At 54.5% G+C, this 16,777-nt stretch overlaps 1 protein-coding gene across 1 annotated transcript in view; it reads left to right on the top strand.

Moving 5' to 3' along the window:
- Nucleotides 1–446: 446 nt before the first annotated feature.
- Nucleotides 447–16,777, top strand: part of STUM (stum, mechanosensory transduction mediator homolog) — a 41,097-nt gene continuing 24,766 nt past the window's right edge. Inside the window, exon 1 of the mRNA XM_081114467.1 lies at nt 447–764. Within this exon, the coding sequence (XP_080970593.1) occupies nt 578–764 (187 nt within the window). The 5' untranslated portion in view covers nt 447–577. The remainder of the gene's footprint in view (nt 765–16,777) is intronic.

The following is a 16,777-nucleotide window of genomic DNA, read 5'->3' as shown; positions in this document are numbered from 1 at the left end:
GAGCCTAAGGCCGCCTTTTCTCCGGGAGACAAATCCGCTCAATCAGAATGACCTGAAGGCCTACTAGGCACCAGGCTCCCTGGGTTCCCCGCCTCCGTCTCCCTAACGTGCAAGGCCGCCTCCTCCAGATCCAAGGGCTCCGCTCAGGCTCCCCCGGCCACGCCCGCCGAGAACCCGCGGCCGGTGCGCAGCGTCCCCGCGGAGGGTCCGGCCGAGCCCCTGTCTGGGGCGGGCGAGGTCTGTCCGTCCTCCCGTCCTGGACACCAGCCCCTCCGCGCGCCTCCACCGCTTCTTCCCTTCGCCCCGATCTGCAGGTGGCGGTTTGGGGGCGTGGGGAGGGGGCGGGGAGGAGGGCGGGGAAGGGGCCGGCGGGGTGGGGCGTCGGAGCGCTGTCACCGAGTCACGCCGCCCTGCCCGCCCGCGGCCGGGGAGCGGGAGCTCGCGGAGCGCGCAGAGGCCGGCGCGTGCGGGAGCGGCGTGCGGGTCCTGCCAGCCGCGGGCGCCGGAGCCGCTGGCCGCCGGAGCTCGGCGCCGAGCCGCCCTCGGAGCCGGCGCCCCAGCCCCCCGAGCGCCCGCCATGGAGCCTTCGCACAAAGACGCCGAGACGGCGGCGGCGGCGGCGGCGGACCCCCGGGCGGCCGCGGCCAGCGGGGTGGTGGTGCAGGTCCGCGAGAAGAAGGGCCCGCTGCGCGCGGCCATCCCCTACATGCCCTTCCCGGTGGCCGTCATCTGCCTCTTCCTCAACACCTTCGTGCCGGGGCTGGGTAAGGCGGGGCGCGGGGTGAGGGGGGACGCAGGGGGGCGGGAGGGGCCGGTGCGCCCCCCGCCGGCGGCGGCGCTTGGAGAGGCGCCTGGAGGGCGCGGCGCCCCCGGCCCGCCTCTCACCTTCTCCCGCCCGTGAACGAGGTTGTCCGGCCCGAAGAGGCGCAAACTTTGCCGGGATGTTGGAGCCCGCGGGCGGCGCCCCGACGCCCCTCCAGGTGCCCCGAAACCCTGCCCCTGCTCTCGCCGCGCACCCCTTTCTCCGAGGGGCCTGGGACCGGCCGGAGGAGCGCTGGCGGCCACGCGTGGCGGCGCCCACGTCCCGGGAGTCCGGGGAGTCGGAGGAGCGGGGAGAAGGCGGCCGCGGGCTCAGGAGGGGGCGGCCGTGGGCGGGGGGGGGACGCTCGTGACCAGACACCCCCTCACCTGCCTACGGAGACGCGATTCCGCCAGCAGCCCCGCGGGGCGCCGAGGGGACGGGGTGGTTAGTTCGGATACCTGTGGGGTTGTGTGTTTTTAAAGATTTCTAAAACTTGATTTTGAGAGAGAGAGACAGAAAGGGACGGGGAGAGGGAAACATGGGCTGCTTCCTGCACGCCCCCCAGGAGCTGAGCCCCCCACCAGCAACCGGGCATGTGCCCGGACCTCGGACCTGGAACCAAACCCCAGCCCTCCAGGTGCGCAGGACGGGCCCAACCCACTGTGCAACACCGGCCGGGCGGGCACCTGCGGGACGGGGTCCCGCGTGGCGGGAGCTGACCCCAGCTCTGAATGTGGAGAGCGCGCCCGTGCAGTTCTGTGTTGCAGCCTGGCGTCTGGAGGGACTCTGGTGCCCCCCCCTCCCCCCCCAATCCCCCCGCACCCCGCCCCGCGTTCCAAATTTTAAAACCGGAGCCCGTCGCAGGGACGGGGGTGCGGCGGGTGCGTCCGGGAGGGGAGAGCTTTCCCCAGCACCCCTCTTTACCCCGCTTCTCCGTCTGCACTCCCCCCCCCCCCGCAGCTGGCCTGCTGGGCGCCCGCTGTCTCTCCTGCAAGGGGCGCCCTCCCCACTCCCGCGCGGGACCGAGGGCACCGCTCCGCCCGCGTCAGGGCAGCCCACCCTGGCCGCCAGCCCGGTGCCCGCGTGCGGCTCCCGGGAACCGAGAACCGAGGTCCGTTCAGCTCAGGTGTTTTCTGTTCCGCCCGGCCTTCCCCGCGGCCTCGCTCTCGGCGGCGCCGGGAGAGGGCCGCACCCACCCGTGCAGGACGGGCCGCTTCCCCCGGCGGGTCCCTCCGCCCGCGGGGCCGGGGCCGGGGCCGGCAGCACCTCCGCGGGAGCCGGTGAGGCGGCCGGTGGTCCCAGCGGCGCCCCCTCCCGGTGCCTCTCCCGCCGCCGGCGCGGGCTGCGGGCTGCGTTTGCGGGGCTCGTGCCGGCGCGGGGCTGGGGTCCGCGGGCGCAGGACCCACCCGCGGGTGTGCGAGCACCGCCGCCTCCCTGCCGCGCGACCATCACCGGCAGGACTGCCCCCGGGTCCGCTCAGTGTTTTTAAAAAGTGAAGTCAGTGCCACCCGCGGGTCCTTGGAGGGAACAAAGGGACTGGCGCCGGGCGGGGGCGCCGCACCAGGCCCTGCGGAGCGAGGGGCCCGCAGCTGCCACCTGTGCCCGCCCGGCCTCGCCTCCTGGGCCCCTTGGCTGCCACCCCCGTTAGGGACCCAGTGTCTCCTCTATGCACTTCCCTTTGTGAGGGCAGAGTCCCGTGGGATTCTTGTAAGAAACCTTCTGAGAAAGTAAGGGAACTGCAAAGTCGTGGAACAGGTGAGTCCCGGGCGCAGATTCCCGAATTTTCAGTGCGCGAATCCCGCGTGTTTCCTTTAGTCCCCGTGGAGCTGACGGTGCACAGCCCCTGTCCCCCCACCCCGCCCCCCACCGGGAGGGGTGGCGATCCTGGCAGGGTCTCATCTGCGCATCAGAGGTGCGTCTCCGGGTTGCGGGGAGGGCGGCGTGAGGTTACCTAGGGCGCAGCGGGCTGGCGCATGGGGAGAGCCCTGGAGGTGGTGGCCCCTCCTGCTCTGGGCCCTGCTGCAGAGCTGACTCCGGTTCCATGTCGGGGTGTGTGTGTGTGTGGGGGGGGGGGGGTGCCTTTCCGGACCTTTCTTCTGAGCACTGGATCTCTCTGCTCCCCTCCACCTGTGTGACACACCAGCCCAGGCAAATGCAGGCGCCTGCCTCCCCCACATTCCCCGGGTCCTCCTGGCCCATCTGAAGCTCCGGTGAAAGCAGAACGTTCATGTCTGGCTCTTCCCTTGCCGGAAATGCAGCTCATTTCAATCCGTTCACGCATTCATCCCACGAGCACAGGGCGCCCGCCCCAGGCCGGGCACTGGGGATGTGATGGCGAACAAACCAGCCAAGATAGCATAGATCATCGGCGCAGCTGATGCGAACTGTGTTTAAACTCGATGAGCGCCCGATGGCAGAGCAGCAGTGTTTTAGCCGCTCCCCGTGGGAGCAGCGTTAGAGTGAGGGGACCATCACCGCCCAGGGTCTCCCACCCTCACTGTGGGCCCGCTCTCTGAGAACTGGGCAGACCCTTGGCCCGAAGTCCTTCTTCTTCCTGGAAGTTTCCTTCCCTACAGTCCTCTCCTCATTTGCAAGTCGGACAAGAGTGCAAGTGTTGGGGTGAATGAAGGCGCGTGTTCTCTCTGACGTAGGCGTCGTAGGTCCATGGAGGACCTGCCATGGAGAGGCACAGTCTTCGCAGTTCCCCGGTGACTTCTTATTTATTATTTTTTTATTTTTAAAATACACATTTTTATTGATTTCAGAGAGGAAGGGAGAGGGAGAGAGAGATAGAAACATCAGTGATGAGTGAGAATCATTGACCAGCTGCCTCCTGCACACCCCCTAATGGGGATCGAGCCCGCAACCAGGGCATGTGCCCTGACCAGGAATCAAACCATAGGTGGATGCTCAGCCAGTGAGCCACACAGGCTGGGCCCCTGGTGACTTCTTGAGCCAAGCAGTGGTGCTGTTGGGATAACACTCCGGCCAATAAGAGGAATGTTTCCTCTCCCGGGGAGTGGACCGGGAGCAGAAGTGATTTATGGTCTTTCTGACGGACTCCTCATTGGAACAATAAAAACAAATTTAAAATATGGATGATGAAGCCTGGCCAGGTGGTTCAGTTGGTTGGACCGTCATCCCGTACACCAAAAAGTTGCGGGTTCTATTCCCGAGCAGGGCGCATACCTAGGTTGTGGGTTTGATCCCTGGCTGGGGCGTGTGAGGGAGGCAACCAGTGTTTCTCTCTCTCTCTCTCTCTCTCTTGCTTTTCCTCTATCGCTAAAATTCAGTGGAAACATATCCTCTGTTAAGGATTTAAAAAAAAAAAAAGCATGGTAAAGAGAGTGACCCAGTCCTATTCAGTGACACTACACTAATAAAGACCAGTGCCTGTACCTGCATAGTCCAGCAAGTAGGGCAGTTGTAAGGATATATGCAATCCTCATACACGTAGGGAAGTTCATTGTTATGGCCCTAAATAGCCAGAGAGTGTGTCTATTGGTCAGGGGTAAAATTACACTTTCATATTTTACAATTATATCTTGACTGACTTGTTGAAGTGAAAATGTTGGTAACTCCGATAGTGGGAGGGCAAGTGGGACAGAAGGGAGCTTCCATTGACTGTCAGCCCTTCTGTCAGACTAATGTTGGCCATTAGTCTGCTGCTGAATATTCATAAATACTCAATTTACCCCGAACATATTGCCTACTCTCTGAACTCAACTGAAGTCTTGCTTCCCCTGTAGGAGCATCACTGGCTGGTTCACTCTAGCTTCTCTCTGGGCCTAAGGCTCTAACTGGTATTTATTAGGTTCTACCTGAGGCATCTTTTCCATTGTTGACTTTTTATTACTCTTTCAGGAGTTTATTCTTTGTCTATATGTAAGTTCCTTGAGAGCAGCAACCATTTTAATTCTCCTTGATATAGCATGTTTTGTGTGAATATTTATTAACTAGAATTATACTCCAGGAATAGATATTAGCTTAATTTTTTTAAAAAAATATATATTTTATTGATTTTTTACAGAGAGGAAAAGAGAGGGATAGAGAGTTAGAAACATCGCTGAGAGAGATGCATCACTCAGCCGCCTCCTGCACACCTCCTACTGGGGATGTGCCCGCAACCAAGGTACATGCACTTGACCGGAATCGAATCTGGGACCTTTCAGTCTGCAGGCCGACGCTCTATCCATTGAGCCAAACCGGTTAGGGCGATATTAGCTTAATTTTATAGAAGCAAGGCAGGCCAGCACCTGGAAGTTTATATCCTACTCAACCTTTTTTTGTTTGTTTTGTTAATCCTCATGAAGATATTTCTCCTTTGCTTTTTTAGATAGAGGGAAAGGGAGGAGGAGAGACAGAGAGAGAGAAACATCAGTCTGAGAGAGACACATCGACTGGTTGCCTCTCACGTGCGCCTTGACCGGGGATGGGGAGTGAACCCGCCACCCAGGTACCTGCCCTTGATTGGGAATCCAAACAGAGACCCTCCGGTGTGTAGGCCTATGCCCTAACCACTGAGCAACACCAGCCAGGGCTCAGCCTTTTAAAGGCAGTTATTTGAGGATGTATTTTAGGAAACAACAGTGTCAACCAGAAGGGAGATAAGAGATTCAGGAATAATGTATCCAATTCATGGCAGCCATAAAAGGCAACCTCAGGATGAAATTGTCCCCAGGTCTGGCGAGCAGTCTGTCTTATTAGAGTAGGAGGATGGAGGCACCAGGAAAGCGGTCTCTGAGGATGGGGGGACCTTCCACAGAGTAGAATATATGTAAGTTATTCTTACATATATAATAAGGGGATACTGCAAGGAATTAATGCGGTGATAGAACACACACAGCAGGAAGTAAGCAAGGAAAACAGGCGATTGGTAACTGCAGGAAAGTCAGAACATTATGCTAAAGGAAGTTTCTATTAGGGTCCCCAAACGAAGGCGCCTGCCCAATGAGAGTGGGGGTCAGCAGGCCTCAAGAAGAAGGACGGAAAGGTTCCAAACAGGAAAGGGAAGATTTGGAAGCGATTAGGGACCCGGGGAAGAAGGCACAGGTTTCTTCTTCCAACTGTGAAAGAGGCAATCAACGCCTTCTGGAAAACCCAGGCATTTTTACGAGAGGCCTAGCTCCCATAGGCAGCGAATAAAAGCGTGGCCTGGTTTTGAGCAAGTGGTGGAGAGTGAGAACGGCTCCCTTACGTGCGCAGGGCCTGTCCCTGGCCCAGTGGTGCCCAAGATGGGCTCTTCGTTCTCTTTGACTCTGCAGCAAAGATTATTTGCTTCGTTATACGATGTAAAGGCTGCTCAGTGGTTTCCAGCTTCTAACACCAAATGCAGACAAAGCACCGGAGACTAAAATAGCTAGAAAGGAGGACGGAAAGGCTTTCCACCTGGACAATATAAATGAAAAGCACAGCTGGTAGTTGGCAGATAGGCAAGACAAGGGAAGGGCAACTGTGATAGATTAGATTATTGCTCCCAATTATTCAATGTCCTCTCCTGGTTTGCCACGCCCCCTGTGGGAGGGGAATCCTTCCTTCCCTGCCCATTGGTGTCAGGCTTGGACATGTGACTTGCTTTGGCCAATGGAATGTAAGTGGAAAGGACATAAGCTATGTCGGATTGGACACCTCAACAGGCATTGTGAGCTTCTGCCTTCCTTCTTTTCCCCTCTCTCCTGAGAGCGGCAGGTCTCAGGTGGGGGCTGCTCTTCAACCGGCTTCCCAGAATCAAGAGGAAATCAGAGGCAGGGCAGGGCATGGCATGTGAATGGGAAATAAGCCTGAGTCGCTAAGGTTTTTGTGTTGTTTACAGTGTTGTTATTGTCCTAGCACACCCATCAAAGCTGACTGACATGTACAGGGGAGAGTAGGGGTGTGAATACCTTCCTCATATAAAGTGGGGGATCAAGAGATGCTGTCTGTAATCAATAGATTAAGAAATAAAGATTACCAAGGTAATCAATAGATGAACTGCAGTAGTGATATGTTGGGACAATGGGACAATAACAATGTACTGGGTAATGCTGGGAGAAGAGTAGAACCAAGATGGGGGTGATGTAAGTGGCTAACTCTTATGCATCATAAGATTTTTCTCTAATAACTCATTCCCGGAACCACACACACTTGCTGAACTTCCCCTCTCCCCCCATCTTTTAAAAATAGCCTCTGTTGATCCTACACTCACTCTGGCCACTGCCCTTCTCCTCCCCCCTTCATAGCTGAGTGCCCTGAACCAGTGGCCTGGGTTTGCTGTCACCAGTCCCTTGAACCTTGCCTCCGCCTCTCACCTAAATGCTACATCAGGATCAGCAAGCACGTCTAGGCTGCTGACTGCTCCAGTGGTCAGTTCTCTGTCTTCATCTTCCTGGACCTCTCAGCAGCAGTGGCCACAATTCTCGCTTCCTCCTCCCCGAAATGCTGCCTTCACGTGGCTTCTGAGACACCACCCTCTCCTGCTTTTCCTTATGCCTCGTGTATCCTTTGCTCAGCTCATCAACCTCTAAGCCTGGGAGTCCCCCAGGGCACTTGTTCTTGATCTTCACTTTGATCTTCATCTCTTTTCCGCTTACACTCACCTCACTCCCCTGATGCTCTGGCTCAGTCTCCTGGCTTGAAATTGCATCCTTATGACGAAGACTCCCATGTCCACATCTGCAGCTTGGACCCCTCCCTTGAGCTCCAGTGTTATATTCGACTGACTTCTCAGCATCTCCCCTTGGGAACCAAAAGACACCTTGGAGTTAACTTATCCAACACCAAAAGCCTGCTTTTCTTCCCTGAACCTGCTCCCCGCCCCCCCCCCCCCCCCCCGGCCCCATCTTTCTCCATCACACAAATGGCGTTCTTTCAGAAGCTCAGGCCAAACACTGGGACTCATCCTGGACTCCTCTGTTCCTCATACCCTGTTGCCAGGAAATACTCTCGGCTCTACTTTCAAAATCTACTCAGTGTCCGACCACTTCTCAAGCCTCCAGTTTCTCCTGAACGATTTCAGTGGCTGCTTAATGGTCTCTTTGTCTTTACTGACATCTCTCCACACGACAACCAGAGTGACCTTTTTAAAACACAAGTGAGTCGGATCATGTCACTTTTGAGCTGGAAACCCTCCACTGGCTCCCATGTCCCCCAGAGTAAAAGCTCAGGTCCTTATCATGACCCACAAAGCCCTAGGCCGGAACTTTCCAGAAGAAATATAACACGAGCCACAGATGTAGTCTAAAATTTTCTAGCACTTATATTATAAAAAGTAAAAAGAAACAGGTGAAATGGACTTTAACAGTATATGGTTTGGGCAAAAGTAGGTTTACAGTTGTATAGGGTGTCCCAAAATTCAGGCAAGATTTGAATTTTGCATGCACATTAACAACAACAACAAAAAATAAAAGCCTAATTTTACTTGGTTTATTGGATCAGATTCTAATACCTGTTGCCCTTTGATTTCAATCCCTTCAATTTGACAAGCATCACCAAGTACCAATGATGGCCCAGGAGCAGGGACAAGGAAGACCAATGAAGACCACAGCTTTGCGTCTGTGTCAGCAAAGCCGTGGAGGCCATTTACCCGATGTGCTATTCCATACATACCCTTATTCTGTATCCTTTATGAATCAATAAAAATTTACAATTTTTAATTATAAACATGTGTTTTCTATCAAAATACTTCTTGCGTGAATTTTAGGACACCCTATACAAGTAAATAATAAATACTAATATAAGAATAAACCCTGTTTTACGTGCTGGCAGGGCTGGTTTCTCCTGAGGGCTCTCGCCTTGGCATGGATACGGCTGTCTTCTCTCTGTGTTTGTCTGTGTCCTAATCTCCAGTTCTGATAAGGACACCAGTCATGCTGGGGCAGGGCCTATGCTGGGGCAGAGCCTATGCATTTAAACTCATTCACCCCTTAAAGGCCTGACCTCCTGGGGGTTAGTGACCCTCCACAGCAGGTCCCTCAGCAGACATGCGCTTGCTCCTGCGGCGGGCCAGGCCTGGCTCCAGCTGAGACCACGTCACGGAAGGCACAGTCCCACCTCACACGGTCCCGCCTCACACGGTCCTGCTGCAGGGAGCTGGCCCTCTGTGGGAAGGTGGGTTGTGCGAAGTGCAGACAGCGGTGTGTGCTCTATGGAGGGAAGGAGAACGTGGCTTCTGGGCCCATCTCAGGTTCACGGGGGAGAGAGCACGGCTCCCGGGGGCATGAGCAACAGCTGTCCAGGGTGACCCCGAGGGCACCCAGCTAAGTGACATTTCCAGTTCTGTGTCACATTCATAAAGCCACAAGCGTCATGGAAAGTAGGGAGGCCCGGCCAGCGTGGCTCAGTGGCTGAGCACTGACCCATGAACCAAGAGGTCGCAGGTTTGATTCTCGGTCAGGGCATATGCCCAGGTTGTGGGCTTGATCCCCAGCAGGGGGCGTGCAGGAGGCAGCCGATCAATGTTGGTATTTTCTCTCATTGATGTTTCTATCTCTCTCTCTCAAGATCAATAAAAACATTTAAAAAAAGAAAGAAAGTGGTGTGAACCTCAGAGCTAGTTCTGGTTCTTCAGTAGCATCGAACCTTGGGCAGGTCACTTAACTTCTCCGAGTCAAAATGGAACCAGTAATCCCTGCTCAGCCACCTCACAAGAGCATTATGTTCTGCTCATGGTAATGCCCTGCGTGGTCGGGAAGGGTTATCACTACCGATTAACATCAGCAAAATTTCCTTTGTCCCGAGATCATTTCTGGGATTTTCCTCAGAGTGGCATCTGGGCTGGGCAGGGACCAAAAGGCACTTCTGCCTTTTCCAGCATCCTGGTCCCCGGCCACACCCAGAGTCAAGACCAGGCATTCCTGGGCCCGACCAAAGTTCACATGCCTGGCACGCTGAGGGTGAGGGGAGCGAGCAGGCTCTCCAGGACTTGGTTTACCACACCCAGTGGGAGGTTTGCCATCCTACTCCCCAAACCCTGGGCCTGAGACATCTGTCCCTGTGTAGGAGGCTGTGGGAGCATCAGACTGGTGAATGCGTATGGGTGTGTGTGTGTGTGTGTGTGTGTGTGTGTGTACATGTGTACACATGTGCATGCACACACACAGATGTCCCTATAGGATTTACCTCTTAGTTATTTCACTATGAAAATTAGAGGACTGCCTGGCTGGTGTGGTTCAGTGGTTGAGTGTAGACCTATGAACCGGGAGGTCACGGTTTGATTTTCGGTCAGGGCACATGCCCGGGTTGCGGGATCAATCCTCAGTGTGGAGTGTAAGAGGCAGCCGACCGATGATTCTTTCTCATCATTGATGTTTCTCTCCCTCTCCCTCTTCCTCCCTCTGAAATCAATAGAAAGTTAGAGGACTGTTCTCAGGTTCCTGTTTGAACAGCCCAGCCTCACAAGCCCAGGGAAGGGTTGTTGCAACTTGGGGGTTTACAGTCTTGAGGCCCCATCACTGGGGCAGGAGGGCCGGTCGTGGGAGGATGTGTGTCGTGGGCAGGAGTGTCCTCAGCATGGAGCTTCCTGGGGAGAGCCGGGTGTGGGTCGCAGTGGCTCCGCTGAGCACATGCTCTCCAAGCCGTGTTCCTTAGGAAGGACGTTTCTAGAGAAAAGCTGAGGCAGCAGTGAGGGACAGTGTCTTCCTAACCAAAAGGCACAGCACAGGAGTAAATGATGCATTCCCAGTAAGTAAGGTCTTAAGTTACATCGAAGGAGTCATTTTTGTTGAAGGAATCTATATATATAAAAGCCAAGCGACCGAATGGCGGAACAACCAGAATGACCGGTGGCTATGACAACCGGTGGCTATGATGCACACTGCAGTGGCCAACTGGCCTGATCGGGGCGGGGCTGGCCAGCCAACTGCCCTCGGCCCCTCCCCCCCGCTGGCCACACTCCCAACCGCACCCCCCCGCCCCACGCATCAGGGGTGGGTGGCTGGACCCCACCCATGCACTAATTCATGCATGGCCCTCTAGTAAAATGATATGGGACCAGGGCTGTGCTGGAACCTGGAGCATGTGGGGGCCATGGCCAGGGTCCCCTGGGGTGCCCAGCACTTGGTAGACCTGGGTCTTTGTTAACTGAGAAATTTGACCCTGAGAACAATTTGATATTTGTGGAGAAGAGCCTGCCCTAAAACCTCGACCAAGAAAATGGTCCACCAGCCTGGCCATCGTGGCTCAGGGGCTCAGCGGCGACCTGTGAACCAGGAGGCCATGATTCGATTCTGGTCAGAGCATATGCCCAGGTTGCAGGCTTGATCCCCAGTCATGCAGGAGGCAGTCAATCAATGATGCTCTCTTGTCACTGATGTTTCTTGTGGGGCACGGCTACAGTGTTTTGGCCAGGTTCAAGCCTCGGACTGATGAAAGGACAGGGTCCTCTCATTGCCACGTGCAAGTCCCAGCTGGAGGGCAGGGCCCTCCCAGCACAATTATAGCCAACGACTGTGGTTGTGAGCTTGAACCTATGGTCTGAACATGTGGCCCCACGTGCCTTGTGATAGAGTTCGGGTGCATGTAGTTGAGTGAGGTTGAAACTCACAAGAATGCTGCTATTCCATACTTAACCCTATACTGGATACTTTATGAATATAATATATTATATTATACTAGCAGCAGGCTTGTGGGCGCTGTCTCCTCATCAGGGAGCAGCGTCCCACCGAGACCCAGCTTTCATTCTCTTGTCTGTCTTCTCTCAATCCTTTCACCCCCCCACTCAGGGTCACTGAACCAGGCTGAGCTGGCGCGGCACATAAGGCGCCCTGGGGCTGAGTATGCCATGGCCGTGCTGGCTCCCCACAGTTTCCGACTCTCTCCCCTTCTCCCTTGCTCTCTGAAATCAATCTTTTTTAAAAAGGCCCACCTTTCTGAGGGCCGGACAGCTTTAGGGTCTCTCCAACGTCTTCATTTTAGAGAAGAGAGGGCTCCCCTGGTACTCAAGGCTCTTAAATTTCACCATCACCTGCCCCAGCCCGAGGCCTCCTGCCACTGCAGCGTCTGGCTGGTGCTGAGTGGTTTATGGCTCTTTGTTGAATGGAATGAATGCGCTGGCCTTTAATACAGATCTGGTGAGGGCTGCGGAGGAGGACCCATTCGGACCCCATCACTGGATGGACACCTTCTCACCGCCCAGCCTCTTCCTACTAACAACATTATTGAGATGTATTTTCATATCATCAAAGTTGCTTTTTCAAGGCACAGCGAGTTCTTCCCCTGCCCTGCCTTCCGGTCTCACTATTCCACCGCTTTCTGAGCCTCGGAAGCTCAGGTGAGTGACAGAGCACCTTCCGGCAGGTGCTGTGGGAGGAGTGACTGCTGGGAGCCTTCGGGTCGCCTTCCCGGGTGCTGCCTGGGCAGGAATCCTCGCCCCACGTGAGCGCCGCAGATGGGCCAGACACAAGCAGCCTGGAGGCTTCCGGAACAAACAGTGTTTGGGAGGTTGTCATATTTTATTTTCTGTTTTGTTTTGAAAAGAAGCATTTCACCAAGAAGGCAAACTTCCTCAACGAAAACGCAATAGCACGGCGCCAGGAGCATGGCTTGCGACGTGGGCCATCTCCCAGGAGGAGACAGATGGGCGCGGGCCCTGGCAGTGGGTGTTGCCTGGTTCCGAGAGGGTTGCCCTGAGGCCACGCGGCAGAGGGGAGCGCCATCCGCCCATCAGAGGGACCTGGGTCCTGGGTCCCAGCTCAGGGCGGCTCTGGTCTTGCCACGTTAATACATTTCTGTGTTAGCAGATTAAGCACATCCCTGCGCATGGCTCGGCTCTGACCATTTCGTTCTTCTGCTCTGGAATCTTCAGCAGCTCCCCCTGGTCTCGGAGCTCCGTTCATCCCACCCTGGCCCACAAGGACCCATGAGCTTCACCTGCTCGTTGCCTCCCTTTGTGTAGGTGAGCTGGGCCACTGCCTTTCACAGGTGCTGCCCAGGAGCTTTCTGCTCCTGCCTGGACCTCCCTCCCACCATCATGTCCAAACCCCACAGCCGTGGAGGTGCCTCTCCAGTGCCCCTCCAAGCCCGTCTTGATCACTCCCGTGTGGTGAGCTCCTCCTTCCTGGGCCTCTCAAGCCGCGTAGGACACTTCTCTTGCTCTTCTTCAGTTCTGGTCCTTAAGTCTGGCTCTTCTGTTATTGTCTTAATCTTCTTATTCTTGAATCCTCTCCTGGAGGATGGGGGCTATGCTTTCCTCACCTTCTGTGCTCCCCAGCACCGAGCACCTTTGCGTAGGTGTTGATGGAAGTGAGGCCACGTATGCGCACTGCCTGCTGGTGGTGGAGCCAAGAGCAGGGTCTGGCTCCTTTAAGCTAGTGAGTCCTTATCCATGGGACACGGGTTCTCCTGTCACCTCTCAGCATCCCTAGCTCAGAGGGACACAGGGACGGAGTCCTCAGGGCGGCAGGCAGGTGGGCGGGGGGAGGTTGTACACAGCCTGTGTCTCTCTAAGGGGTCCTTGGTGGTCCGGTCACTCAGGGGAGGGACGTGGGCAGAGGAGGATGTTGGCTGCCCCATCACAGAGGCACCGGGCCTGCTCTCTGGGAGTGGGTTGGGGACAGTCACACTGAGGAGAGCCAGGCACCATCCGTCTTTTTGAATCGTATCCCTAATGACACATAAGTGGGGGGTGGAAATGTTCAAGCTTAGCAAACTGCTGTAATAAAGATTGGTTTGGCCAATAACCATCAAATTAAATCTAGGGGGAAATTTTGATGAGGAGCAGGATATTAGCATGAGCTTACAGTGTCCCTCTGCAGAATGCTTATAACTTTCAGGGAGAAAAATCCTACCGTGAGGAAGCCAGTAGCATCGTGCCTGGTGAAAAAACAGCAACCGTCCCTGGACCCTGCAAACACTGTGCTAGGCGAAGGCAGCCAGTCACAAAGGACCACGTGTCCCCATCCTGCACGGTGCCACTGCTATGAAATGTCCAGGACGAGCCCATCTGTAGAGGCAGCAGTAATTGTCGGGGGAGGATGGGGGCGGGTGGAGGACTAGACAGTGATGCTAACGGAAGTGATGAAAATGATCTAACATTGATTATGGTCATGGTTACATAACTCTGATGATACTGAAGCCACTGAATTATTAAGGGTGGAGGTAACAGTCTGTGAATTATATCTCAAACCTGTTAAAAATGAGCATCGGTGAGGAGGGACAGACAGACAGCACATGCCCTGATGTGACGTCCTGTGAGGGACCCGCATCACTTCTGCGGTATTCTGGCTGGGAGTGCAAATCCTGAACTGAGTCATGAGGAGATATCAGAAAAGCCCACGTAAGGACTTTCTACGAAGTACCTGGCCTGTGTTCTCCAAAAATGTCAGTGTCATAAAAGATTGAAAAAGACTAAAAACATGACAACTAATGCAAAGGATGATTTTGGATTATATCTGGTACTAGAGAAAAAATGAATACCAATAAGGACATTAGTAAGATGATTGAAAAAATTGGAATATAGACTGTAGATTAGATAAAATATTATATTCACCTGGCTGGTGTGGCTCAGTGGTTGAGCATCGACCTAAGAACCAGGAGGTCACGGATCAATTCCCGGTCAGGGCACATGCCTGGATTGTGGGCTCATTCCCCAGTGGGGGGTGTTCTGGAGGCAGCTGATAGATGATTCTCGCATCATTGATGTTCCCATTTCTCCCTCTCCCTTCCTTCCTGAAATCAATAAAAATATATTTAAAAATAATCCATATCACATTTCCCAAAATTGATATCCATAATATGAATATGTAAGAGGATACATACCTTTGTTCTTTGATAAAATATCATATGGTTAGAAGCCAAACATACTGAAATATTAAGGAATAAAGGCCTATGATATATTCAGCCTACTCACAAGTGGTTCGGAAAAATAATAATATGAAGAAAGAAAGAGAGAGAAGGATAAAACAAATGTAAAGGGTTAGAAATTGGCAATCTAGGTAAAGGGAGCATGGAGTTCTCTGTATTATTCTTGAAACTTCTCTGTAAGTTTGAAAGTATTTTAAAACAAGGAGTGAAAATATCATATGGTTAGAAGCCAAACATACTCATACAGTTCCCAGCAATTGCACCGAAATCCAAATTACTGGGCCGGACGTTAGTCACATCCTTTCTCATCACTGAAGGCCTCTCTCACAGCTCTAACTCACTCAGGGCCACCTGGAGCCACAGGAAGGAAGTCAGGGTACAGGTGGCATTGGCTCGCAGATCCCAGACCCTCCAGAGATGTTGCCCAGGGGTCCCTGCTGTTAAAAGCCCATGGTCGCAGCCTTTGGGTGTCAGCTGTCCCTCCACTCCACAGGGCAGGCTCGATTATTACGAAAGTGAGTTTCCCAGAAAGCTGGGGCCAGTGCCCACAGCTTGGTTCCTGGCAGGGGCTGGTTGGAACTGAACGGGCTGCGTTGGTAGCCGTCCTTGGGGGCCGATCAGGAATGTAAATGCTTCGGCCAGAGCTGGACCAGATCCCAGTGCTACAGAGCTATTTGGAGAATTCTTTCTCTTCTTGGTCATTCCTCTTTTTGACATGTCAGGATGGAGTCCAAGAAGCATTCATGGACCTCAGACCAACAGCCAGTGACCTCGCCATCCCAGGAAGGCATGGCTGCGCTGCCTCTGAGCCTTGGCTACTCAGGGGTCATGTGAGCTGAACACACAACTGGAGCCTTTCTGTGGCCTGACTCAGAAGGGAACAAACAAAAACATGACCATCTTAGGCCCAAATAAGTGGGGTTTTAAGGCTGGAGAAAGAAAGGGGGGCAGTGGAGGATGCACCGAACCATGCAGGTTGGGCTTGACCGAAAGAGTTGGCTGGTCCTGGGCTTCAGTGCCGAGGCCAGACTCTGCGTCTGATACATCCTGAGAAGAGGGCCTTGGGAAGTCATCGGGGCGAAAGGAAAGCCACGCCAAGCCACGGCTTTGACCAGATACCTGATTGCTTGGGCACACTCTTGGGCAAGACTGCTGTGCGTTTGATTCCCCCTATAGCTTCTCACCTAAGCCCAGGGCAGCCGGTGTCGCAGAAAGTTCTCGATCTCCTGGTGCAGGTTTCCCTGAAGACTCGAGAGCTGGGTCTGCCCTGTGTCAGGATGCTTGGCGATCAACCGAAGCACAGTCGGGGGGTCGGGGAGCATTGATGTCTCCCCACTGCTGTTTGGAGAGACATCATTTCACATTCTGCGTGGGGTTCCCCACCCACCACGCCCAGACAACAGGGGATCGGCACAGCCACCAATCATGAGGGGAAACACACTTGATCCTTTTTATTTTTTTAAATATATTTTATCGATTTTACAGGGAAGAAGGGAGAGGGATAGAGAGCTAGAAACACCGATGAGAGAGAAACATGGATCAGCTGCCTCCTGCACGCCTCCCACTGGGGATGGAGCCCACAACCAAAGTACATGCCCTGGACCAGAATCGAACCCGGGACCCCTCAGTCTCTGGGCCGACACTCTATACACTGAGCCAAACCGGTCAGGGCCACACTTGATTCTTAACGTAAGTCTGAAGACAATACCAGCTAGGGGGTAAGGGGTGCAATGATGAAATCAAGAGGCACTGAAATCAAGTGTCTCTTCTTTTGGGTTATCTGGTCTACCTACCAGTCGAATTTTGGGTTTTCATTCATCATGTGGGTTAGTCTTACCTCTTTGACTACACCTCCTCTGTGTCTCCCCCTAGTGTGTGAGCCAGTGCAGAGCACTTGGCAGGACCCCAGCAGACTGCTGACGGAGTGAGCTCTTGGGGGAGCGGGCTCTGCCCGGCTGCGGCCCAGTCCCCCGGCTTCTCATGCCGGCGCTGTCCCCACAGCACCCTTGGCTCAGTGGCGCCCTCTGTCTCTGCCCGAGCTCCACTCTGTACCCACCTGGAGCCAGGGTGGTTATCGTTCCTGCCTCCGGGTTGGAGCGGAGATTGTAAAAGCAATAGGATTCGATGCGCCTTTAAGTCAGGAAGTGCATGGAAGCTCTGCTCCAAGCCTGAGCTCATGCTCTCAGGTCTGAAGGAGGG

The sequence above is a fragment of the Myotis nattereri genome (genome assembly GCF_964212035.1).
Source record: "Myotis nattereri genome assembly, chromosome: 20".
NCBI lineage: Eukaryota > Metazoa > Chordata > Mammalia > Chiroptera > Vespertilionidae > Myotis > Myotis nattereri.
The sequence above is the reverse complement of the archived record's forward strand: the minus strand, read 5'-3'. Positions and strand labels throughout refer to the sequence as shown.